Source organism: Sinohyriopsis cumingii, chromosome 12, assembly GCF_028554795.1.
Source record: "Sinohyriopsis cumingii isolate HCF-2022 chromosome 12, ASM2855479v2, whole genome shotgun sequence".
Lineage (NCBI taxonomy): Eukaryota > Metazoa > Mollusca > Bivalvia > Unionida > Unionidae > Sinohyriopsis > Sinohyriopsis cumingii.
This window is the reverse complement of record NC_142972.1, coordinates 36,540,261-36,566,755: the sequence shown is the minus strand read 5'-3', so window position 1 is coordinate 36,566,755 and position 26,495 is coordinate 36,540,261. Positions and strand designations below refer to the sequence as shown.

Below are 26,495 nucleotides of genomic sequence, written 5' to 3'. Positions count from 1 at the left end.
ACTGATTAGCATCATTTATATCATTGATATGACGTCTTGAACCATATAAATTTTCTGATTTATTCCTTTGCTGGTTTAATTTTACTTGTTGAACAAGTTCACCTATTGTTGCAGTAAGCGTTTCGAAGTTTTGTTTGAGTTCATTACTCCCACAGTTGTGTTTGCAATCTTCACACCCTTTACCAAAATTCTCTTGAACAGAACCAACCGTTCTATTTCTTTGTCCATCAGCTATTATTTGTGCTTCTAGTTTTACAGCCAATGTTTCAACTTCTAACATGGTCTTTAGGCCATGTTCCCTAAGTCTCAATCATATATCGGAATCATTGGCAGCTTCAGTGAACTGTTATATTGCTAAACTTTCAACCACATCAGTGCTTGCAGAAGGATGGGTTAATCCTGCAAGTTTTCTGATATTCTGAGCTAGTTCAGGAAGTGTCTCCCCTTTTTCTCGGTATCGAGATTTCAACTTTGATCGAAAGATCTCTGCTCTTTGTATAGAACCAAACCTATTGATGAGAACTCTAACTACTAGAGTATCGTAGTTTGTTCTCTGTTCATTTTCCAATTCACTGAGCAGTGAACGAGCTACCCCGAACAAACTGCTAGCTAGGTACAATGATTTTTCGTGATTATTCCAACCATTGATTTTTGCGACAATGTTGAATTGAGTGAGATATTCATCAATGTCGATATTTCCATCAAATAACTGAGGTTTCATTCTGGGACAATTTATGCAATGAATGCACATTATGTGTTACCACTTTGCTTTCTGTTTCTTTTGCAACTCGATTTACTTTTGAGTTTTCTTTAATAGACCAGTTACTTCCTACTTTTCCAATCCTTTCTTGCATTTCATGCAGTTGGTGAGAAACATTTTCAAATTGCCTACTCATTGTCTCACTCATAGACAAAATTGTATTTTGCACCTCATGTGCAAACTGGTTCAAATTTCTATCCAACTTTTCCTCGAAGGAAGTATTCACTTCCCAATTTTCATTCATATTTCTGTTTTAATTTTCAGTATCAATTTCATTGGAGGGAGATACACCTCCACAAACACTTTCTAGGGAATTGCTTCTGCTTCTTTCATCCATTTTGTTTTCACCACCAATACCTGGTTAACAAGTAAATATACAAAACTTTTCTAATTTAATTTAATTTAAACAAATGTGTTTTTAATTTATTTTTCAGATCCCACTTTTGATGCCATTTGCTACGACTGTTTGTTACGGTTCTTTCAGTCATAACATATTATGGGTTCGCCTGGTATTTGCTAGAAGTGAAATGAATGTAGCATTTTGATTGTGGTGTAAGTATTGATATTTCTGTACAATACAAGGCTAGAATGACAGAGGAGATTATGGAGAAGAACGAAGAAATGTGTGCTATTTATGTCGTAAATAAATACAGAATAAATTATGTTTTATTTTTTATTGTGTTCTCTTATTTCCTTTTTCTAATACTCACGTGATCACAATTACATTGACATACACAATAATAATTTTACTTCATGATCATAAATTTGCTATACAACATAAGCCAAACAAGATTGTTTTGTAATGCACAAATTTTCATGTATATTTTAAATACTTCTATAAACTAAATTTGATATAATGAATATTATGTTTTTATAACATCAAAGTAAAATTATATTGGTGGATTGTACTAACCCTATTTATAGAAAATCTCTTAGATAAAGCATTTAAATGAAATATGTGTAATCCCGAATTTTTAAACAAATCTGAAATTTGTATAAATCAAAATCTGGGCAAATCCGAAATTTGTATAAATCAAAATCTGAGCAAATCCGAATTTTGGACAAATCCAAAATTCGGATAACTTTAAATCAGGATTAGTCTGAATTTTGTATAAATCAAAATCCGGACAGATCCGAATTTTGGTATTGTAATAACAACACTTTTAGAGATGGTTCTTAAATGAATAAAATTTGTCATGACTGATAAAAATTTGGATTTAGAATTTTGATCCGAAAGGAGACAGACGGTTGTGACTTCAATGATGTCATTCCTTCGTCTGCAAGGACGGGGGGCCTTATTTATACTCTCTATACCCTTGGAGAACCTCGGATGTTTACACAAACATAAATAACGGGGACACCAAAGGTTCTCCGATACGGGTTAGAAACGAGAACGCTACCACCTCGAACTCAGGAACCTAATGTACTGTGAACAATGGCTCCATTACAAACCTAGCGGAACACGTTACCGGAGGCAATATTTGATTAAAATACACTGTAAACAAGTAAGGCAAAATAAAATATTGCCATCTAATAATTCATAATTATCTAACAGTTCCTCGAAACATACTGACGAGTCGAAATAATCATCAAAATGGATGAAACGAGTGTCGGTCGATCTCATTTAAAGCCGACATGTGCTTTCAACGAGGGACCGGCTCAAGGCAAAGTAATCATGGGAAACAAGGTACATGTACTCAACATTTTAAATAATTGTACTAAACATTTAGATAAAATAAAATTGTGAGAGACTGGCATAGCAATATTTATTGTAAAAATGAACGTCTAGAGTCGTTGTTGATTTGTTAAGAAAATTGTATCAGTTAAATTCATCACTTAGCAAAATAATTTAAATGAATAAAACCGCGTTTAAGCAAGGATTGTTTCGGTCCTAATAATTTCACAACATCAATGTGGTCCATAAATACCTGCCCTGAGACTTCGCCAAAAAATCAACATCAACAACTAACAATATTTTTAATTTATGGCATTGAAAAAGAGAGTTGTTTTTTGGTGCGGATGAGGAAAAAGGCATTTGCTATTTTGCAGATACGCAAATTCTTATCACAAAAATAAAGCTAACCAAAACATTATTTCTATATTATAATTGCTAATTCAAATTTAAAGCATGAAGCGAAAATAAAAGGTATTAAACTAAAATATATAATTACTTTTAAGTAGTATTGATGCCAGAATAGACTTTTCGTGGAGGTATATATATATATATATATATATATATATATATATATATATATATATATATATATATATATATATATATATCTTGGGTATCCATATCTAATAATTATCCGTTTTTTATGAGTGTGCTATTGAACTATCAGATGCAGAAGGAAGACTTAGAAATGGAATAATGATGTTTAGCATTGTTACGTGTGTTACACTGAAAATATGTATATGCATTCTGAAAATGTGAAATGAAAGTATTCCTTTATCAAGTATATCAAATTTATAAAGAACTATTTACAAATGCAAAGATGTAATTTAGAATGTACATATTACACACATGGACAATATAAAATATAATAATTCCGAAAAGACTATAGCGCATATACTAATAGAAAATACATGCATGCACATAATTATCTCGGTAATCTCCGTCCACAGGCACGTCTGTCTAAGAGCTATGATGCATTACATATCTATCAATTCTTATATCACCTGAACCCATGTCATGTGCTACATACATATCTCATGACATCTGCCTTCACATGGAAGGATGTTAAAATATCGGTAGAGGCTTGCTGCATCATAGAAAACTTTCTACAGAGAACCAAGTGTACTTGTAGACATTGGACCAACGGTCAATGGTAGTACCTTATGCCGTGATTTACTGTTGTAGGCGTGGCCTGGCACAAATGTCATGTACTGGAGCCATATGGGTCCTCAATGAGTGATCCGTCTCTTTTTTCCTTGACACTTCTGGAACTAAACTTGTACGGGGATGTTAACGAAATGTCAGTCTCAGTCATTTATTCCTTGGTACGGCCCCTTGGCCGTTCTTATGGTCACTGACACCGACCACACAACTACTTTTCACGCACACGGTGAGACAGTCAACCCACAACCAAACAACCTCAGACAGTATCTACATCAAAGGAAAGACGATATTGATCGGCGTGACAGGAGGTCATTATCTGGGCAAAAATGTCATGAACTCAATCCAGTTTTAAGTGACATCAGCCAACCCAAATTATGAGTCGGGTTTCATCGGAAGAGGGAGGGGGTCAAGCAACGTTCCTTCCACCCCCATCAATCTCACCGTTGCTTTGCCCACCTGGAAAAAGCAATTGTTCTAAGTAAATCATGTTTCTGGGTGAATAAATAGGTCTTTTTCAGCATACTACTTTAAAAACCTCCGACCTCATCGCCATTCGAACCTACTCGTTTATCCATTGCTATGCTTAAAACTAATAACTCCTGGTGGCAACAAGGAGAATCAATTGCCCTTGTCTATATTAATTTGGAGAGAAAAGAAGGTGTTCGTGATTTCGAAAAGAAGGAAGCAGGAGGTCGTAAGTTTAAATTCTTAATGTTTATGTGAGGAGGCAATAGTTCCGGAAATAGATAATTTACTCTCTACCTACCTACATACACACACACGGATAGATATATATAGATATATAGATCGATAGATAGATATATCGATAGATAGATAGATAGATAGATAGATAGATATACAGACATACAGACAGACAGACAGATAGATAGATAGATAGATAGATAGATAAATAGATAGACGCAGACAGAAGCAGAAGCAGACAGACAGAAATCTAACTTCCTCTGCAGATGTTGATATCAGTCTGAAGGAGACCATTACATCCTCCTTACCTGTATCCCAGCCAACTTTATTATTCTACAAACGCCTGAATACATTCCCTCTTTTTGCCCCAGCAAAGCCTTGTTAATGTCCAATTTGATTGAATTCCGAATTCCAATGTCATGAGTGAAGATGTATCAGCGACCCCATAGGGGTGGTTTTCTGTTTGCCTATGCTATTACTATAATCGCGAATTTTATCAGCCAATCAGATGAAGTGTTATATATTTCCATTAGGGAGACTGATTAGTATGGCTGAAGAGAACAAATGTGTTCCGAACCATTTGATTCACTGTCAGGATTTTGAAAGCTGTATTTCCGTTGTCTAATTTTAGTGGCAGGAGATAGTTTTATAAAATTGGTCACTGTCAAAATATGTATGATGTGAGACTACGATATGACTTTCAGACAGTTTTTTTAAAAATAATAATAGAAATCGATAAATTTGTTAATCAGGTGTTTCCGGCTTGTGTTGTTCTTAAAATGGATGTGAGGAAAGCACTTACCGTAGTTATCTGAAAGTATGTAGACAGTGAAATACAAATACTCGACTAGGAAGAAGAACTTTCCGGTGACCTAAGTGGTTACAGCGTCGGCCTAAGATACGGGAGGTCACGGGTTTAAGCCTCGACCAAGTCATATCAAAGAATTGTAAAAATGGTACTAACCGCTGTTTTGCTTGGCTCCCAGTATTAAGAGGTTAGTGATAAGACTGGTCGCATGGTGTCATGATAATGTGATGGGGCTTTTTGCTCCATTTATGCAGCATTATGTCCCAGTGCCAGACATCACTTTAAAGTGACACACTACAGACAACGCAGCGGTATGACTAAAATGGATAAAGATACATTAAAACTTCGACAAATAGATAGAGGAGCTATGCACCCACAGCAGTAGACATGTGGGTTCAGAGCGAATACAATATCTCAAAAACATCATGGATTGAAACTATCTCGATTTGATCAAACTGTTTAGTATACAGTGTTTGCAGAATAATCACCTCAAAAATTGGCGTGTTTGCACCGTGGGCATCACATGATGTCTAAACTGACCTTCGGACGTGAAAAATGGATTTATAAGGTTTGGATTCAAGTGCATAAATTTGTTTTGATATGAACATTTCGAGTCAAGTGAATAATAGTCTTATTAATTGTTTCATTACAGCTATCCAAAAATATGGACATTTTGACCTCACTTGCGTATTTTATTTTCTATGAATTGTTTATACTAGGTAGGTGAATGTGGCATTCAATGTGTGCATGAAAATTGTCTCATGAACCCTCAAAGCGCACCAGAACATGACCCCTAAGCGGTCGCTGTTGTTACGTATATTTGATTTAATTTATGAGTAATTTTTTTAATTGCTGGTAAGTTCTTTAAAATAAATATTTTTTAATTTCATTATATTTCAAAATAATGTAATTTTGTTTACTAGGACTTTGATATTTTCCAGATATGTTTTGGACTTAGAGATAATAGTAAACACGAACTTTGTATCTTATGCTGACGTAGTTCCCGACATTAATTCAGAAATCACCGAGACAAGTAAACAACTTTTTATCTTTATATTCTTCTTGGAACAAAGTGATTGGTTTTTGTCAAGGCCGTACTGGAACTACGTGATTTTAGGCGTAAATACGTCACGAAAATTCTGCAGAGTTGACCCTCATCTGGGAATCATTTTTGCCTTTCAAGTTACTGTACAACAATTGTTTTTAGAGATATTTCTCCTTTGACGTTTCTTCGTTACACTGGAAAGTGTGCTTGTGACCAGTTTGGGAATTACATTTTAATTTTAATTCGAATTATTTGGATTCTAAAAGATTAATTTTTCCCCAGGAAATATTTGAGTGCTCATACAGAATTATTGGACAAAAAGACATTTATTTTAATTGTATTCTGAAATTCAAATACCTGAATATTATTGACAGCGGAATAAAAAAGAACTGTGGACGATACAACACCATACTGATTACAGTATACGCCATCGCCTTCGTCGGGACTTGAACTTGAATTCATTAGAACGTTTTATTATTAGGACTTCTAAAATTTAATTCTTGGATTATTCTTGGATTATATTTGGATTTGATTATTAAAACCGTAAGTTCTTATTATTTTTTCCATTTTTACAGTGTTTTCTCCAGGTATAAAATGATTTGTTGAATTTTTTCAAACATTGTTGTGTTCACTCTTTCTTTTGTTACTGTTTATTCGATCTTAAACACAGTAACATAAGACTATCAAATCTTAAAGTATGACGGTGGAATTACATATAACAATAGTTAATGGAAGTGAATATGTTTCTTATTATAGCTCCCTCTTTCGAAAACATGTACAATTTATGTAATACCTCTTGTATATGGAGTGCCCTTCACACTCTCCACAATCAATAGTCTTTAAATCAACAACTACGCTTGCAAACATTGTGTATGTTGTTGTTGGGTGGGAGGACGATAGTTTATTCTGCTAACTGACCTGTCCATTATTGAAAATAGAACTCTGAATATCAACGATTTGAGTACATCTTTGAACAGGTCGATATCGGTAATGGGGCCTACTTTTGAGAAGTAGATATGTCATGAAACCAGATATTCGGGAGAATTTTTACACCTAGCTTCCACTAGTAAGACACACAAAATAATGCAAATGTATTAAAGATATCCAAAACAGAAAACAGAATATATGTGTCTACTGAACTATACATATAGTTTGTATTGTATGAGGCATTATTTACAGAGGTGCGGATTTTACGAATCTACACTCTCAACATAAGTAACAGAAAATAATGAAAGACAATAAGCTTTGTAACATTTAACAAATTCATTTATTTCCCTAGACTACAAAATGAAAATGAGAAAATACGATGTACGGTATTGCGAATTAAATCCCAAAAATAACCCAAGAATTACAGACAAAAGTCATTGTAATTTAAAGACATGAATACAATTCAGTAACAGTCCAAAAAAAACCCAGAACTGAAGTAGATGACGTGTCTATTGTATCTATTAAACTGTTTGTGAGTCAACATTTTTTAGTTGAATCATATAAATATAATTCCAACTTAGAATATGCAATAAATTCCAGTGAATATCTCCATCCAACAATTTTATCGAAGCTCTTTTCTATTTCTAAAGAAAATAATCACTTCAATTCAATAATTTGAACAGCGAGGAGCCCAGCCCAAACAATTGTTCAGAACATATAATATAATTTAAAAATGCTAGATGTTAAAGCACGGATAACCATGTCCTCACACCCACAATAGTATATATTTTTCTACTTGACCTCAGGCCACAATTATAATTTTCTAAAACAAATCATTACCGAAAGGAAACTGTAAGGATACAAATTTATGTTGATCTATGAAGAATACATTAATTTGGGCCAGTGTGCAATTAACTAGATTTACGGGGACAGATGCTTGTTAAATCGTTATACGGCTATTATTTATAATATCTGTGTCAAGAGAGGAAGCGAATCTTAATTAATCCTTCGTTTATTTAGCCGTCCGACACACTAGAAAGGGAAGGTTAACTTCGATTTGATATCGGAACTTGCAGACGCTGAACTTCTCCAGATCTGTTGTTTGGAATTATATAAGTCAGGCTGACCACAATTTTAGCGCCTTTTTATAAAAGGCGGTAAATATGTTTAATCCTGATTGGTTACACTAGATAAGGGTCGTGGTTCCCACACGAAATTTCTTGGGGTTAAATTGCCCTTATCGAAATAGTCTAGTCATTTTGCATCTTTCCTGCAAGAGTGAAACTTTAAGGGACTCCGAAATTGAATTTGGAAGAAATTCTCTCGTAAAACAATGGTCAAAGGGACCGGATGTCTGGAAAGTCAACCGACACAATTTCGACAGTAGAAGCGAACAAAACTTCAAAGCACAAGGTATTTGCATCAGTCTCATGTAGTTCGCTGATACCAATATAATAATTTACTTGAATTTATTTATTTATATTTGCATGAATTTATTTGTTTAAATCCATAGATCAATAAACTTTATATGAGTAAAACTGTGTTTAGTTTATCTATCTGAATCAGTACAATGATTTTCTTTATATACGTTTGACGAATTGTCTGAATTTGTCCTCTTGATTGGTATAGGAACCTAAGAATTTCATGCATTGTCTTAGTTGATATGAGTTACGAGAATCACCGATCATACATGATTCCACGTATGATAAAGACTTGAATGTGTGTATTCGCTGAAACAATTAACTTAGTTAAGTCATATGATGAATTTTATTCATTCATTTGTGAAATAGAGACGAGAACGGAATTGTTATGTCTCCTGTGATGTTAATGTGAGTCAGGAGGGAATAGCCATTAGGAAGTACATTCATCTTATGAAACTATGTTCATGGTCTGCCATGTCTAGCTTGATCAGGTAGCCTTTGGTACCTATTTGAATTCCGATAGAAAGATATTTGACATAACAAGAGGGAAGTAATGATCTGTTCCAGGTAGGACAACTGACAGAAGAGTTAGGTTGTTTCTCTGTTTATTTTGACAGGGTACATAGCTCCACGGACGTATCAAAAGAAGTATCCACTGACGGATTCACGTACTTAATTATCCACGTATATAAGTGTTTACGTATCAACCTGCCCACACAAAGTTTGAGGGCCAAAAAGAAGCGAGACTGTAGGGAGGTCAGAAAAGGCAAAAAGCGAAACTACCTAAAGGAACCATTATAGTGAAGTTGGAGTGGACCGGAATAAGCAAGTTATGAAGTTGTACGCGGCAATCGACTTCGATCGTTCACTCGATTGTATGATGAACAAATTATATCATTTAAACAGATCTGCTATTTAGATTAATATATTTTGTTTCTTTGGTAGTTTATTCCAAAAAGAAGTGTATCTTTCTAATGTAATGTAATTATCCCAGTCGTTTATGTAATTGAGTAAATATTTTGTTTTTCCATGTATGTGGGCTCGTGCCATTCTGTTCTATAAATCTGCTTAGAACTCTATTTATAACATCTATAATTTCACACTTTATTTTAATATTTACTCGATCAGTTCAACAGTACCGAGGGCGATCAGCCTGTAGATAACGACAGCCAAATAAAGCGGACAATATGTAAGAAGGTACAACATCACAACACCACCATCATTAACACCGCTACAGAAAATAATCTTCGAGAATGATCATGATGTTTACAACCTGGATAATGTATAATTCACTTAGGGAACTCCAACTGTTACCAAACAAAACCCATATTTACCTGAGCCAACGTGCGAACATGAGAAAGATTGACATTAGTTTTCTGTTGCCGTTCAAGGGGTTTAGTGGGTCTTTTTCAAGTAATTATTTTATCCGCAATGTATAGCTTTTCATGTGCTGAAAAATCTCGTAACAGCCACAAAACCACAAATTATCTAAAAGACAGTATTGGACCATATTCTCGCGGGAACGGGAATTTGTGATGAAAACGTTTTATATGCTGCCCAAGAATGTTTACCAGGCTGCTCAAACCAGAATACACCAGTGTGATCATATCAATGTAGGGTGGTTCATTCATTCTTGGAAACAATGAAGAGAATTGTATACAGAATGCGAATGGTTTCGTAGAATTTGTAGTATTTAAAGACTCTTATCTCATGCCGAAATCTCAGCATACACTTCATGCTATCAGCTAGACTTTTTTGAGAATCTGATAGGTGTTATAGCTCTATGGTCTTAAACTAAGTAATAGAAACGGCGAAACCACAAAACGTTGTAAAATTCAAGAAATAATTTATTTCTTATTTCACTGCAACACACAGATTGAAAATGTCAAATCAAATTACAGAATTGCGAATTCAATCCCATTATATCATAAAAGATCTATCACGGAGCCAAGTATATTGTCCTGAAGGACTCACGGTACTAATTCCACTCCAATGGTAAACATATGGAAACACTATCATATTCAAAATTCAATAACTTAAAATTTATGGGTGCTGATAATGACACCTATAATTTTTCGTGCACATCTAACCTTGGTGCAAGCTTATGTGTGGAGAACACCATATGACCCGCGGCAATTTGTTTACATACATGTGCATGAAACACGTGTTATTGATTCTGCACCAAATGAATCAGGTGCTACTTTCAGTATTGAGTACTCCTGAGTCAAGCCTGTAAAAATGCTAAAGTTGCATCAGTAGAAATTTGTCAATATTTTTTTTACATTACATATAGGATAAGCTCTCAAAAGATATTTTTCCTAAAATTTTAATTTTCATTATTAACCAATTATGGACCACCAAACCTGTAAATACTCTATCATTTCTTCACCCATTTCTAGACTGGTTCACAGTTCTTCCGTATAATTAGTACCGTGTGTCCTATAACCAGATTTAATTTTTTTTGAAAAAGTTGTATTTTACTCCTTGATATTAGAGCATAATTGTAAGAAAGAATTGGCCATGCTTGTGCATGGATAATAGTGCAATAGCATTTTATGTGATATAAATATCTGTAGTTAAATTGCATCCGCATTACATGTTGCTGTGTTGTATTGTACTTATTAATGGCTTATTCTTGTTATTAAAATAATTGTTTTCTGCCTTTGTATCTTCATGTTATCTTTCTATGGCATGCATGCTACACAAAAGAAACACAAACATGCTGACATCAGCAAGTATGACATCACAGGGTATCAAATTACATGACACATTGTATTTTCATCTCTCACTGGCTATAAGACAAGTTTTAAATGTTTTAAATTTCAAAATTGCATTTCTTTTCTTGCTGACTCTCACAGAAATAACACACAGTGCATCCCTATTCACATCAATCAAACAAAACAAATAAGTGTGCCACATGACAGGTCAAAATGATACGAGGCCATTGCCCTTTTGTGACTAAAACAAATAAACACACCCATGAAGCATCAAGAGATGCTGATATTCCAAACTTATTTAAACTATCATCACATGTGATTCATGACCCCCAAATGTTAATAAAAAGGTATAAAAGCCAAGGAAGAGTTCCATAAGCTGTATTATACTGAATAATTAAATAACATAGTGCTTCTTTTTAGTATAAAACTATGGGGAAGGGTGAATAAGCAAAGAATAGACAGAGTAATTTCTTCAAGCCTGGTAATGTTCCCCACAACAAAGGGGGTGGGGGGGGGGAATGTGTATCAACCCAAATAACACATCAACATGAGGTATGTTACATAAGGACATCAAGAGACAAATTTGAAAAAGCTATCCAAAGTTCCTATAATGCTGACATTGATGTTGGAGACAGAAAGTGTATGCACAAACTGTTATGACTCAAGCTATTAAGTATGCTGGAGGTGGAGAAAATGTGTGAAAAACTTTGCTATGCCAAGACAAGTTCATGTCTCTATGCAATATGCAGACACTGATAAAAATTGTCACTGAATACACTACTTGTTAAATTTAAGTAATAGAACTGAATTGCATATTGAAGTTGTCTAATACATAAACATATACCTACATTTACCCAAAGCTCATAAAAAGTTAAGAAAAAGTCTAAAAATCATTACTGTGGCTGCTTTCCACTATAAGCAGTGTTAAATTACTTACTTTTTAATATAAAGCTGAAAAAATGCATACATTATTGAACAAAAGAGAAACAAAGCAAACATTGCAATCACTCAATTACAGTCAAAGGGGAGGTAATACACCTTGATTTGGCAAACCAAATAGCAAGCTCTAATTTACAGCAAAATGATTCCTTACTATTACTTGATGGTAAGAACAGAGCAATGTAGGTTTTATAAATAGCTTTTGTTTCAAATATGAAACCATATTTCTGACATGAAGCTTGTTTTCATTTATTCACAACAACATATATGGTGAACAAAACACATATCGCTTAGTGTACGCAGTAATCAAATGCTGAGATTTGGAATAATGTGTTCTGAGACCACAAGTTGCAACACCCTGAGTATGAAGGTTTTCTATCATGGGACTTGGTACATGAAGAAAAAAGAGATCTGGTTTGGTGGGAGAGAGCAGTATGTTCACCATGCAGTTATACATCAAGAATGTTTCAACTGTATGAAGAGAGGTTGGGGAAGAAAAACTACCTGTGTAAAGAATGCAATACAGATAGGACTTTTGCAGAGTTATATTTGGAATGAAGGGTTGAAAACTATTATTTTAAGTGAAAATATCCCTCCCTGCTCCCTCAACGAAAGGAATGCAGAAAAGTTCCAATACTGTTTACCCAAAAATGTAATGTACCAATATGAGAAACATGCTGAACATAGAATAGGTATCAAGGAGTTTAATTCTAGGATAAGAAATAAGACCGGTATAATTGATATTCAATGTGACTCGACATATGATAATTCAATTTACAGGTTGAGGCAATGCAGCATGTGCAGTTTTGTGCACAGTCCTTATTTTTACAATGTTCTCTGCTTTGATCTGCTGAGTGTGTCTCTAAAGTTAAATGATCAGTACTGATACATAAGTGATTGTGACATAAGTGGCTTACATATAAAATCTCCCCCACCCCCACCCCCTTTTGGAGAATTGTTGCATGTGTTAAATGGTATTTAACCATATAGGCCAATCTATGGGTACCATCATATGAAATTCTGCCATCAGGCCATACTATGCTCTTTTCCCTATGGCCTGAGCTATCTACTTCCACTCTCCATTGTATAAAACCATCCCCATCTGTCTTTTGTATAGAATTTTTCTCCAAAATCACATTCAAACCATGATAAAAAGACTCCATTATGATTGTCATATGTAAAAACCACCAAATTGATACCCTGTATGCACGTGGTAACCATGGAAACAACAAACTCCTATTATGGTATAGGTCGCATATAGGACTCACGGTACTAATTCCACTCCAATGGTAAACATATGGAAACACTATCATATTCAAAATTCAATAACTTAAAATTTATGGGTGCTGATAATGACACCTATAATTTTTCGTGCACATCTAACCTTGGTGCAAGCTTATGTGTGGAGAACACCATATGACCCGCGGCAATTTGGTTACATACATGTGCATGAAACACGTGTTACACTGGACAACAAATTTTTACAAAAGTCATGTTACTGAAATAAAATTAGTCAATTCTTATCAATTTTTATGTGCTGAACACGAATATGACAGTCAAATTGCAAAATTGGCTCTAGTTTTTTTGTAATCTGCAAGAAATTAATGTTTACATAACGAAATGCATTCCAATAGTAAAAGGTCAACTGTAATAGCCTACCTATAAAAAATCAAGTCATTGACTACATCTTAGATTTCTTCGCCTGTCTCTTGTACAGCTGTTCGGGAGCATCTCTGAGGAGTGTCCAGCAGTAGTCAGCCAGCATTGTAGTGGACCATTTTCCCTGGTATCTTTGTTCCATTGTTGCGATATCTTGATGAAAACGTTCGCCGTGTTCATCACTAACAATACCACAGTTGCTAGGAAAGAAATCCAAATGGGAATGAAGGAAGTGAATCTTTAGAGACATATTGCAGCAAAGTTTCTTATACTTCATCAACATGTCTTCTACTAGTTCCTTATAGTTTTCTGCCCTAACATTTCCGAGGAAGTTTGTAGAAACTAGGCGAAAAGCATTCCATGCTTGTTTCGCGTCACCTTCCAGCAAGTTGTTGAACTGGTCATCTTTGAAAAGCTCTCGAATCTGAGGACCCACAAAAACTCCCTCTTTAATCTTTGCTTGGCTGAGTCGAGGGAATTTTTCATGCAGGTATCGGAATGCTGGCAAAGTCCGGTCAATGGCTTTCACGAAGTTCTTCATCAAACCTAGTTTGATGTGAAGGGGTGGTAGCAAGATTTTCTGAGCCTCAACCAGAGCTGGGTGTTGGATATTCTTCTCTCCAATGGCTACATTCTGCCTGTGAGTCCATTCCTTCCTCATGTAGTGCATTTCCCTTGCTCGGCTATCCCACTCGCATAAGAAACACATGTATTTTGTATATCCTTGCTGCAGTCCCATTAAAAGGGCAACTACCTTCAAATCACCACAGAGGTGCCAGCTGTACTTGTTATACTCAATGGAATTCAGTAGCTGCCTTAAGTTATCGTATGTCTCTTTCATGTGGACAGCATACGCTACTGGAATAGATGGAAGAATGTTTCCATTGTGCAAAAGCACAGCCTTGAGACTCAGTTTCGAAGAGTCCACAAATAGTCTCCATTCTTGTGGGTCATGAGTGATTTTTAAAGCATTCATGAGGCCCTCAATATCGGAACAGAATATCAGATTACTTTCCTTTCTGAAGAAAGGCTCCAATTGCTGGTGGCGCTTTCGATATGCAGTAATTGTGACATCTTCTTCTAGAAGATTCCATTGTTGGAGTCTTGATCCTAGCAATTCTGCCTTGTTCTTTGATAAGTCCAAATCACGAATCAGGTCATTTAGTTCTTCCTGTGTTATTCTGTGTGGGGTTGATGATGCACCACAGTGAAAATCTGGATCACTGCATGCTGATGGACCAGGAGAAGAACAGGTCGACTCACCTTTGTCTTCGTCAGATGAATCAAGAGAATATTCTGCTGGAGGTTCTGGAATAGGAAGTCCCTCACCATGTGGAACTGGTCTCAATGCAGACGGAATGTTTGGGTAGACTATTCTCGACTTCTTTCGCTTCGTTATTCCGCCGGAAAGAGGAGAAACCAAGCAGAAGTAACAGTCATTTAGGTGGTTGCTTGGCTCTCTCCACACCATTGGGACTGCAAACGGCATTGATGACCTTTTGCAATTCAACCACTGTGAAAGCTGTGTTGTACATGTAGCACAGCATATATGCGGAGCCCAAGGCTTGTCTTGGTCACCAACCTTGCATCCGAAGTAAAGATGATATGCCTTCTTCACTTGAGAATTGATACTTTTCTTCTGGTTGGCAAATGTCACTTCCCCACAAATATAGCAAAAATTGTCCGCGGTATTAACACACTTTCGAGGCATTACTGTTCTTTATTGTACGTAAATGGATAAAATAATAAGTTTTATGTAACAGTAGCTTGAACTGTCTCGCACAACGTCTAAAATATTTTAAATGCTGAACCTATCTGATTGGGCTTTATATAGTACACTGCTTACGTCAGCTTCAGCAGCCGCCTGGCATTAGTATAATAGGCCTACACATGTATAGTACACTGCTGACGTCAACTTACTTCAGCAGCCGCATGGCATTAGTATTGCATTGCATCAGAAAATGATGCAATCAACTGTGGATGATGTGAGCATGATGGTATTATGCAATGTTACATCATTATTCCGGATGTTGCTGCAGTCCTACTGGAGAAATTTACACAGTGAAACATAGAAAATGAGGTATATGAATATCTTCAAAACGAGAGCCAATACAAATTTTTCAAGGTTATATTCGTGTTCGGCACACCAAAATACTACAGATTAGGGCCTTTTCAAGTCAGTAATGATTTCACTGTTGACCAGTGTTATTGATTCTGCACCAAATGAATCAGGTGCTACTTTCAGTATTGAGTACTCCTGAGTCAAGCCTGTAAAAATGCTAAAGTTGCATCAGTAGAAATTTGTCAATATTTTTTTTACATTACATATAGGATAAGCTCTCAAAAGATATTTTTCCTAAAATTTTAATTTTCATTATTAACCAATTATGGACCACCAAACCTGTAAATACTCTATCATTTCTTAACCCATTTCTAGACTGGTTCACAGTTCTTCCGTATAATTAGTACCGTGTGTCCTGAATGGATCTCAATATTACATGTGGTATTGTGCCAGTCCTATTAACTAAGCTGGTGTGCTAATAATCTTTTTGTATTAGAGTAGTGTAATCCAAAGTGTCTTTGAATGAATGCTTACTGATTCCAAATAGTGTCTTAATACAAAATGTCAGACTACAGTTTGTAATTCCTATAAAAACGTTTAATTAAATAATTCCTTTCAAACTATATCTGAACACAACTAATAAGTAATAAGTATTTTAGAGCTGAATCTTAGAATAAATGAGTTTTGTTTATTTCAGACATATATACAAACTGTTACATGACTTATGAGAAAACAGAATACTCTGAATTGAGCTCAATTATAATAGAAGTTTCATCAATTTAGTAAACAAGGTCTGGTTTCTTTACCTAAATGTTAGCAAATTACATGAAAACTCAGAGGGACCGTCAATTTACAAGAGAAAAAACAACGTCCTGCACTCATATCCAAACAAAACTCTGTTTACAAATTGTCATTATCTTGCAGATAAATCTGCAAGAATGGACAAAAGTTAACTATATATAACGTTCTTTACAAATGACTCTTACAATATTCAGCATGGACAAAAGTGAAACACAATATAAATATGCATACTCGAATCTGCTAAAATGAGTATTCACAATTCATAGCACATCTAACGCATTAAGTCTGCCTAAAGGCATTTTCTGTGTGACTAATATTTGAGAAGAACATTTTTGATTCACAAGGAGAATACGCTGTTATCCATCCATTACGTGAAACTATAGGTATCTGTAATATGGATTGGTTTAAATATTGTAGTTGTTCCTTTGGTTTAAATGCCAATTGTGACAACACATGATAGGCTACATGTGAAGCATTTCGAATCTCTATCATGAATCAGTACATAGTTGAGGAATGTTACGTTACGACACGAACAGGCATTGACTGTACATTGAATGCACATTGTACCTTCTCCCGTGGAACCTCGGAAGGGGTACAATAAGAAAATTAAACACACACACACACACGCTTTTAAAACAAGTCTTTTCTTTGCCAAGGCAAGGTTTGAGTGAATTCTGCTAAATCGTATAGTACTGAAGCTATAAAATATCTTCCCATATAAGTATAGTTTTCCTGACCTTTCTAGGTCTGTAGTGTAAGGTCTCTTGACGCTCAACCCCAGAGTTCACGATAGAGCTGATCATGGAAAGTATACGTCTAGTGTAAACCCATTCATTGTTATATACGATTCCAGAGAATTGTCCTGATACTTCGCAGTGTACTCTTTTAAGGGTGTGAGTAGTGAACGGGGTGCCGGCCAAAGTCTTACATACTCATTCAATTTGAACTAAATAATACTGCTTATATATGTTTGCAACTTTAGCCTGGACATATAAATCTTTGATATTTTAGTCAAGTAAGTGCAAAGTCGATGGATCAGCTTATAAACGACAGTTTCACATATCAATGATGTAAATTGTGCACGAAGCAGAGATTTCTCTGTACTAAACATAGTACTCAACTACGTAAATAAGATCAGCCCTCAATAATGTTTAGCGTCTTAAAGCCGATCGAACAGGTAAACATTTGCTTTTATTGGCATTTACCTGACCCTTCGGCGAGAGAGTATATTGACGTGTAGGTCATTTAGAGTCCATATTATTGCATAAACTATTTAAGGTGACCTGGCTATTTTCCTTGTGTATTACTTGTATGTGAAAACGTCAATCGATTCGGGGTAGGATTGATAGATGAACGCGAAACACAGATTTCTGTTCTTGGCCAGAGAGGGTAGAATACTACATACACGTCAAGGTATTTTTATTTTGAAATTTACTTTGGTAATGACAGTTAATAGATCTAGTTTGCAGTCTACCTCATGACTGACATATCAAGTCTAACATTCTTTGCGATCCAGCAGTTTGTCCAGAATTGTTATTTTATCTTAACTACTCTACTTTCAAATATAAACTGATTTGAGGGGACTGTCTGACAAGGCTAAAACACACTTTGCTACATTCAAATTCAAACGCAAGTTGTCAAGACACTGATCCTCAAATATTTATCATAAGCAGTTCTTACTGTGTAAATAGTTAACTTTTTTAGCCTCTTTAAAAACCGGTGTAACTCTGCTTATACGTGATATAAATGAGGGATAAAGCAAACCAAATTTAAATTAATAAAATATCAGTTTATGTTTCGACTAGTTTGTACTAACTTACGTGTACTTATATGATTAACATATCAAAATTCAAAGACGTCTCCTGCTTGAGAAAGTTGGAACGACTTCCACAAGTTTAAACCATGTGCATAGATTCACTACCATTTGTTTCAAGACATGAATATAGTCATTCTTTGAGTTCAGTTTTCACTGACAATCGCTGCCATCATCACTTCCCAGGAAATATTGTTTTGCATGTTGAAAGAACGTTTTGAAAAATAATTACAAATAAGTTCAGTTATATGAGATAAATAATATAGACCGATTCATGGAAGTGGCATCGGGGAGCACGATGTGGACAATAGTAAAGGAAGATGAGGAAATGTACGTTAAAGAAATTGCACCCAGTATGGTTATGTGAATGAACACAGTGGCTGACCCTATGGGAAATTGTACAGTTTACACAATAGTGACACTCTTGGGTCCTCAATTAACATCCAGTATGATGCAAATTTAAATTAACATTGTGAATTCCCTAGGAGAACAGCGAAACAGAGGTGGCGCAATAGTTAGGAAATTCTGGGTTTGGTTGGCACAGATCTTCTAAAGCGAAGTATCGTCTTAGACAGGAATAACCCGTACATTGAAGGTAAGGCAGAATAGGTCACTAATTTCTAGAAGGTGTTACCCTAATACATTAACCAAGCAATAACAAGTTAATGGCAGTCTGAACAGCTCTTGTACAGACTTTGAACTGGCAAGAATTATATCCCTATAAAAGCTTTATGTTGTTAAAAATCAAGTGAAACTTGCTAGGAACAACTGCGGATGCAACGATTTTATCTCACATGCAGTAGGAATTGTCTATTCCTATAATCATATTGTCATATTCCACGTCATTTCGTGCAGTAACAAGTCAGGCCAATCGTCAAGGTAACCCAAATGCATAGTGTAAAGCGTATGTATTAGTATCGTTTCAAATGCTCTAGACGAAAAACAATTATAATATAGAAATGTCAAGGGAAGAAAATGGTTCAGTTCTTTGCGAGTGTTTGTATGTGTGCATAAAGTACATAAAACTAGTATTGCTATTATTCTGCATCACATTTTATAGTAACACATAGCGATTGAACACATGTTCGGTTAACATTACATGGCGTGGGTGCAGTTTAATATATTTTTACATCCGATCAAACCGGTTCCATCTGGTTCAAAGCAGTTCATTCCAGTTTATCTTAATTCAAAACCGGTTCAAAGTGGTTTAATCACAGCATGTTTACTTAACATCTTGTGTGCTTCTGAGTGATCCAAATAACCAATTGTAATTCTTGCGCAATATTCGCTTTACTGATTGTCTGTGAACGTGAGAGGTTTCCTCACATAGCCTGGTGGAACTTTTCCTTTTCCACAATCACAATCAAAGATTTCAACAGCCATTTTTCGAATCGATTGCACACTATGCATTGGGAGCAAAGGGTAATTCTGTCCGAATATGACAAATTTTTAGAGAGCTGGGGATACGATGGGCGGGTGCTGTAACATATAGATAGCTCTATGAAATGCGTAGTTTAAGTGTTAATTTATTCCTATGAATTAAACACGCCTCTGTTTAGAAACTATATATCCCACCTAACAGAATACTAGTAAGCCATGTACCATGTGCACCAAACAGGGAGCTAATGATTTGTATTTATTTATGCAATGTGATGCAATATAGACTCTTCATAAAATTTGTTTATTTCTTCATGTACTGTTCGAAAACAAATAATGCAAATGTCCAGTCACACAGGGGTTATTTCTGTATCAAGCAATTGTCCACTCTCAAATATATCCAAAAACTATAATGCCTAATAGTGGAATAAACATCTATAAGTTGAAACACTGCAAACAATATCATCGATATAGGTATTGGAACTTAAGTAAGTTATTCGAAGTCGACTATGTGACAACACGGTAATTTTCATGGTGTCTGATGATGCTGGCTGTGTTTTATATTGTATTGCGTTAGAAGTACAGTTGCCTTTCGAATTATATTTTGAATAGATCTGCATGTTACTGGTTATATAACTGGTCATTATTAATTTAACTACATATGGGACTATTTTAGTTCGCGCAATATATGAAAGTTGCAGCGCTTGCTGTATACGGTCGACATGGTTTGTATCACACATAAACACTGTAGATAAATCCCAAGGAAAGTCCATACATATCGTCAAGGTTTTAATCCAGTCTAAATTACTTTTCTCTCTCCCTCCACATTTATGATTAGTTTGTCCACTTTGCAAAGGATGAAAGCAGAAAGGATGAAAATGTCTACCATATTAAATTCAGATAGAAAACGGAAATAATAATACTTTTTTCATTATTTTCATGCGTCACTAATGCTTAATGTGTGGAAGTTGATCATTGATGTAGTATCATCTGCAGATGCTTGCGAGGTTGTATATATATATATATATATATATATATATATATATATATATATATATATATATATATATATATATGTATGTGTGTGTGTGTGTATTAATACGCAATCGGCGGTTCACAATTTGACATACCAATAGCTTCATACAAAAAGTGTTACTGCCATGTTATTTTAATGTATGTGATATGTATATATGTGTACGAATATATATATATATATATATATATATATATATATATATATATATATATATATATATATATATATATTTGTGTGTGTGTGTGTGTGTGTGTGTGTGTTAGGGATCGATATAAACTTAGAATTATCTTCTTTACAGGCATGTAAGTGCTTCTGCGTTCATGATGAACTGGACCATGACTTCAGTAAAACTGCTTTGCTTATGTACAATTTTATCTGAAATGATTGCATTTTCTACTGGAATTCATGAGAACGTTTCAGCTTTGTCTCCAGTAAGCAATGTCACAGGAACAGTGCTTTCCGAACGACCTTCCAATACAGGGGATGCAACTGAATCCATCTATTACATACTATCTCAAACTGCTCAGGTTCAAACCAATATGAAATCGTCAGCTTTAGAAACCAATTCAACTGAAAGGACAATCATGGCTAAGCAGGAGGTTTTGGTAAAACCAAGATTACAACCTGAACCGTCATCACTATTTCCCGTTTTGAGTACTATGCCACCAAACGTTTCAATGATACAAGAATCAACAAGGACGATTCAAAATGAGAATGAACCACATAACTACGTTTGCCCCCCAATGTGTGATTGTTGGTTACAAGAAATCCCCAGCCGCCACCTTAGTATCAGCTGTACGCTTCAACACATCCATGAGGTGACTAATTTCGACGTTTTCAACACAACTACATTAACCAGTACATTAACCCTTATATGCGATCCTCACAGATTGATCAAGAGTAAGTTGCATCCATATATGTTCAGAGGACTTCATTCTTGCATTGCCCTTATTATTTCAAATTGTCAATTTAATTATTTGCCGGAGAAAACGTTCTATGGCATGACAGCTCTGAGAGAACTTAAAATATATAATGCTGCAGATGTAACTTTCCACACGGCTGCATTTGAAACGATACCATTTCTCGAGGAATTATCGATTGTACACAGCGGAATGTCTTCTGCACCATCTCTGTGTCGTCTGCACAATCTGCGGTTGGTCAATTTCACTGATAACGATATCGGAGTATTAGATGAAACTGGTCTTTTATGCGATGCCCCTTTTAAAAACTTACAAGTAATTGAATTAAGCAACAATAATCTTCGGAAAATAGTTCTAAACATTTCTGATATTTCAGATAATCTTCTACATTTCTCTTCCAGTGATAACAAAATAGAACAGATCTTACAGCATTCCTTTAGCAGATTATATTTTTTGTCATCGCTGGACATAGGAAATAATCTCATAACATCATTATCTAGTTTCATATTCCAGGACGTCAATGGGTTAGAAGTCTTGAACTTAAACAAGAACAGACTGACAAACGTTTCTTCTGGACTACTGAGCCATCTCCAAAACTTAACTGTTCTCGATTTATCTGATTTATCACTAAATATGTCCCTTTTTGATGAGATAAGAAATCTGCACAATTTGCAAAAGCTTGTTCTGAAAAACAACTGTATCGAAAACATGGACATGTCGTCCATCAGCCCCTTTTCACGGATGAACTATTTGGATATTTCTGACAATAAAATCAGGACTTTAGCTGAGAATATATTTATGTCTCTACAAAATCTTAAAAAGCTACTTATTTCTGGAAATGTAATTGAAACATTAAGTAAGGAAGCGTTTAGTGGACTTACAAAAGTGTCTGTTCTGGCGTTGCAACATAATAAAATCCATACCTTACACAGAGAATGTCTTCAACCTCTTCTCGCACTGCGTGTTCTCAATCTTTCTTATAATGCCATTGAAAAGCTACCATCGTTTCGTGGACTCCAGAAACTGTTATATTTGGATCTGAGGAATAACAATATAAAGTTCCTAGATAATTCAAGATTGGCGGGTGCCAATGGCATTTTAGTAATCAACCTGAACAACAACAGCATTAAACCTATCCGAGTAAAAACGGTAACTAATTTTCGACATCTGGAGAATTTTGTCATTAAAAAGAATGAAATAAACGATGTTGAAAACGATGCATTCGGAGACACACCAATTATATATCTGAATTTACGAAACAATAATATATCCGACATAAATATTTTCCGACATAGTAATTTCGCAGGTCTTCGTACGCTTGATCTGAGTTACAATAATATTAAACTGTATATTTCCTCTCATTTCTTTATGTCATTTCAAGGGATTAGGGAATTATTCATTTCTAATAATAAAATTCAAGGAGTATATAGTCGTGCATTCGAATCTCTTCTTAATCTTTGGTATCTCGATCTTTCCTATAATGAGATAAGACACCTCGATGAAACTGCTCTGGAAACATCATCGGTATTTACGAACGTAAAACTAGAAGGAAACCCCTTCAATTGTGATTGTAAAATGCAATGGATGCAAAATTTGCCTTTTTATTCATTACGGTATTATAAACTTTATATAGATCTGCCTAGCATCACTTGCACATTATTCGATGGTACAAGTTATTCCTTGCTCGACAGGCATGCTACAGAAAACTTCCTTTGTCAGTACGAACGTGATTGTAACGTTTTGAAATGTTCGTGCTGTAACTCATATTCGTGTGCTTGTGTGCACATCTGTCCCAATAATTGTACGTGCTTTCACAGTGTTGATGGATCAGTTAACTTGATCCGATGTGAAGGAAAAGGGTTTAATGAAGTTCCAGAAGAAATACCTCCGGCATCAACCCATCTCTACCTGGATGGAAATAATATATCTGTATTGTCGATATATGATTTCCCAAAGATGTTACACCTCGAGTATCTTTCCATGAATGATTCAAATATACATGCGATACACGATTACACATTTGCGAAACTGTCACTAATGAAAACACTACATCTTGATGGAAACTCCATATCTACAATTTCCTCAAAAACTTTCTTTGGACTGAACAAATTACAACGATTAACACTTAGCAAAAACAGAATAACGTTTATAGAATCTGGATCTTTCAGTCAGGTTCCTGAGATATACTATCTGGATTTGTCCAAAAACTTGCTCGACCAAGTAGAAGGATCTGTGTTGTACGAAATATCTTTTGCATCATCGCTCAATCTTTCTGGTAATCCATGGACTTGTGATTGCGAATTTATAAAACATTTTGTCAATTTTATGTATTCCAACGTTAAAAGAATAAAAGATTTGTCTGCATTGACCTGCTCCACAAGTACTACTTCACCACCAAACACGACTATAAATCTGTCGGATACATTGCTGTTGGATTTGTGTCCAGTTATTACCGTGCGTCAAAGTAAGGAATTAACACATAACGTCACCTTGGTGTTGATGCTATCGACTTTACTTGGGGCTCTCATGATTGTAGTTATTATCGTCTTTGTCATCTTCAGGAACAGCGATTTTCTGAAAGTTTGGATTTACGTGAAGTTCGGCTGGCGAATTTGCAATAAGGAAGAGGACCAAACAGATGCATGCAAACCATATGATGCTTTTGTTTCCTACAGCAGTAAGGATGAAGACTATGTGGTGCATGAGTTAGTTCCAGTTCTGGAAAAGAATATGAATTACAGACTCTGCGTTCATTTTAGAGATTTTCCTGTCGGAGCAGCGATTGCAGACAACATTGTGTCTAGCGTTGAGTCCAGTAAGCGTGTAATAGTGGTATTATCAAATAATTTTGTCGAGAGTGAGTGGTGCCATTACGAATTTCATATTGCTCATCAAAAGCTACTAGCGGAAAAGAAAAATAGGATCATTATGATTCTTTTGGATAACATTGATAAGTCAAAACTGGTCCCTGAATTGAAAGATTATATACAGACAAATACGTACGTACACCAGAACGATGCTTGGTTTTGGGAAAAGATCAAATATGCTATGCCTTAAGTAAAAACAAAACATGGATTAAAGGATTGTACGTATGTCATTGTTTTTTATTATGTCATCTGCAATTATTAATATTATTATTAATGTTATTATTATTATTGTTATTATTATTATTATTATTATTATTATTATTATTATTGTTATTTCAAATAGAAAGATTATATTGATAAATCCACGTTGGCCACCGGTTTGAACTGTGACTGCCTCATAACAACGCGTGGTTTAGGAAAAATGTTTGATATACTGTGTCATGATTGAAAATTGAATCGTTTGTTTGTCTGAAAAATGTCTTTAATAATTCTTTAAAGGCCGCATACATCATAGTTTATGTTGTACTATTGATAAAGCATCGCACAAGCCACATTTGCTGAACAATAAATCTAAAACACCAGGGGACCTTCACGTCACACCGGTTGAGTATAATTCATTTCTGACAGTGCGCAAACATTCATGACGAAACGTTATCATCTCTTGTAAAAACTACATTAAATCCAAAAGCATAACTTGTAAAAACTACATATCTTACCTTTATTGGCGGTAAAAGAGCAAACTCGAGATCTTTCGCGCTGCCAATAACCAATTCAAGTAATGTGCCAAACAGTTGGGGCTATACTCCACCACATAGCCCACTATTTCGTTCAATAATCTGGAAGTTTTATGAATATATGGTTGTCCGATGTGTAATCGGATCGCTTTGACTATGTTGGTCCAATGTGAGGAGGTTTCAACATTGGCCATTACTGGAAAGTTCTGATCAATGAATGAAATACATCAAAGGCGTAATCTTGTATTGACATTTCACTGGCGGCACTTAGCGTTGGTTTATATACTATGATAGCGTTATGTGATTTTGTTCCAATTATAGTCTTGATTCTGCGGTTAAATTCGTCATTTATATGCTCCATTTATTATGAATCCAATGAAATGCTAAGGACATTACAGTCGGGAACCAGTTTGACGCGTTCATTCATTTTAATTTTTTACCACTAATGAGTGAATTGTGGGCGGGTAATCCACCAAATGGCTAAATAGTATAACCTCACAGTTGTGTCAGCGCGATTTCTAAGTTTCGATGGGATCTGGGAGCTTTTATCAGGGTAGGAAAACTAATATCAAATCTCGGCAGCATTGATGTCGCTTATATCTGGGCTGCTGGTGTGTTAACAGCAATTTTACTACCAATATTATGTTACGTGTTTAGGCTCGAATAAACAGCAATACAGAACGAGTGAAAATAACTAGCATTTTTAAATTTAAAACATAATTTATTTTTCATGGAAAATTGTGTAAAAATAAAAAAAAAGAAGAACTTACGGTTTCAAAAATCAAATCCAAATATAATCTAAGTATATTCCACGAATTAAATTGCAAAGTCCTAGTAATAAATGTTTAATAGTTTCAAGTTCGAATCCTGAAAGAAATTCTAAGATGGATGACGATGACGTATGCTGTAGTCAGCACTGTGCTTATCTACAGTTCCTTGTAGAAATACAACTAATGGCACTCCGGTGCTGGAATCCAAATTAAATTTGTAAGCAATCTCTTTTCAAAATTTATGTGTGAGCACTACTCAAAATATTTCCAGAGAATAAAGAATTAATCCTTTTGAAAT

The 26,495-nt window shown here is 35.1% G+C and overlaps 1 protein-coding gene across 1 annotated transcript; it reads left to right on the top strand.

The window, feature by feature from the left end:
- Positions 1-21,241: 21,241 nt before the first annotated feature.
- LOC149786265 (uncharacterized) lies at positions 21,242-24,883 on the top strand. The gene has a single exon (XM_089976642.1). It carries the CDS (start codon positions 21,242-21,244, stop codon positions 24,881-24,883), a length of 3,642 nt encoding a protein of 1,213 aa, XP_089832768.1.
- The last annotated feature ends 1,612 nt before the right edge of the window (positions 24,884-26,495 follow it).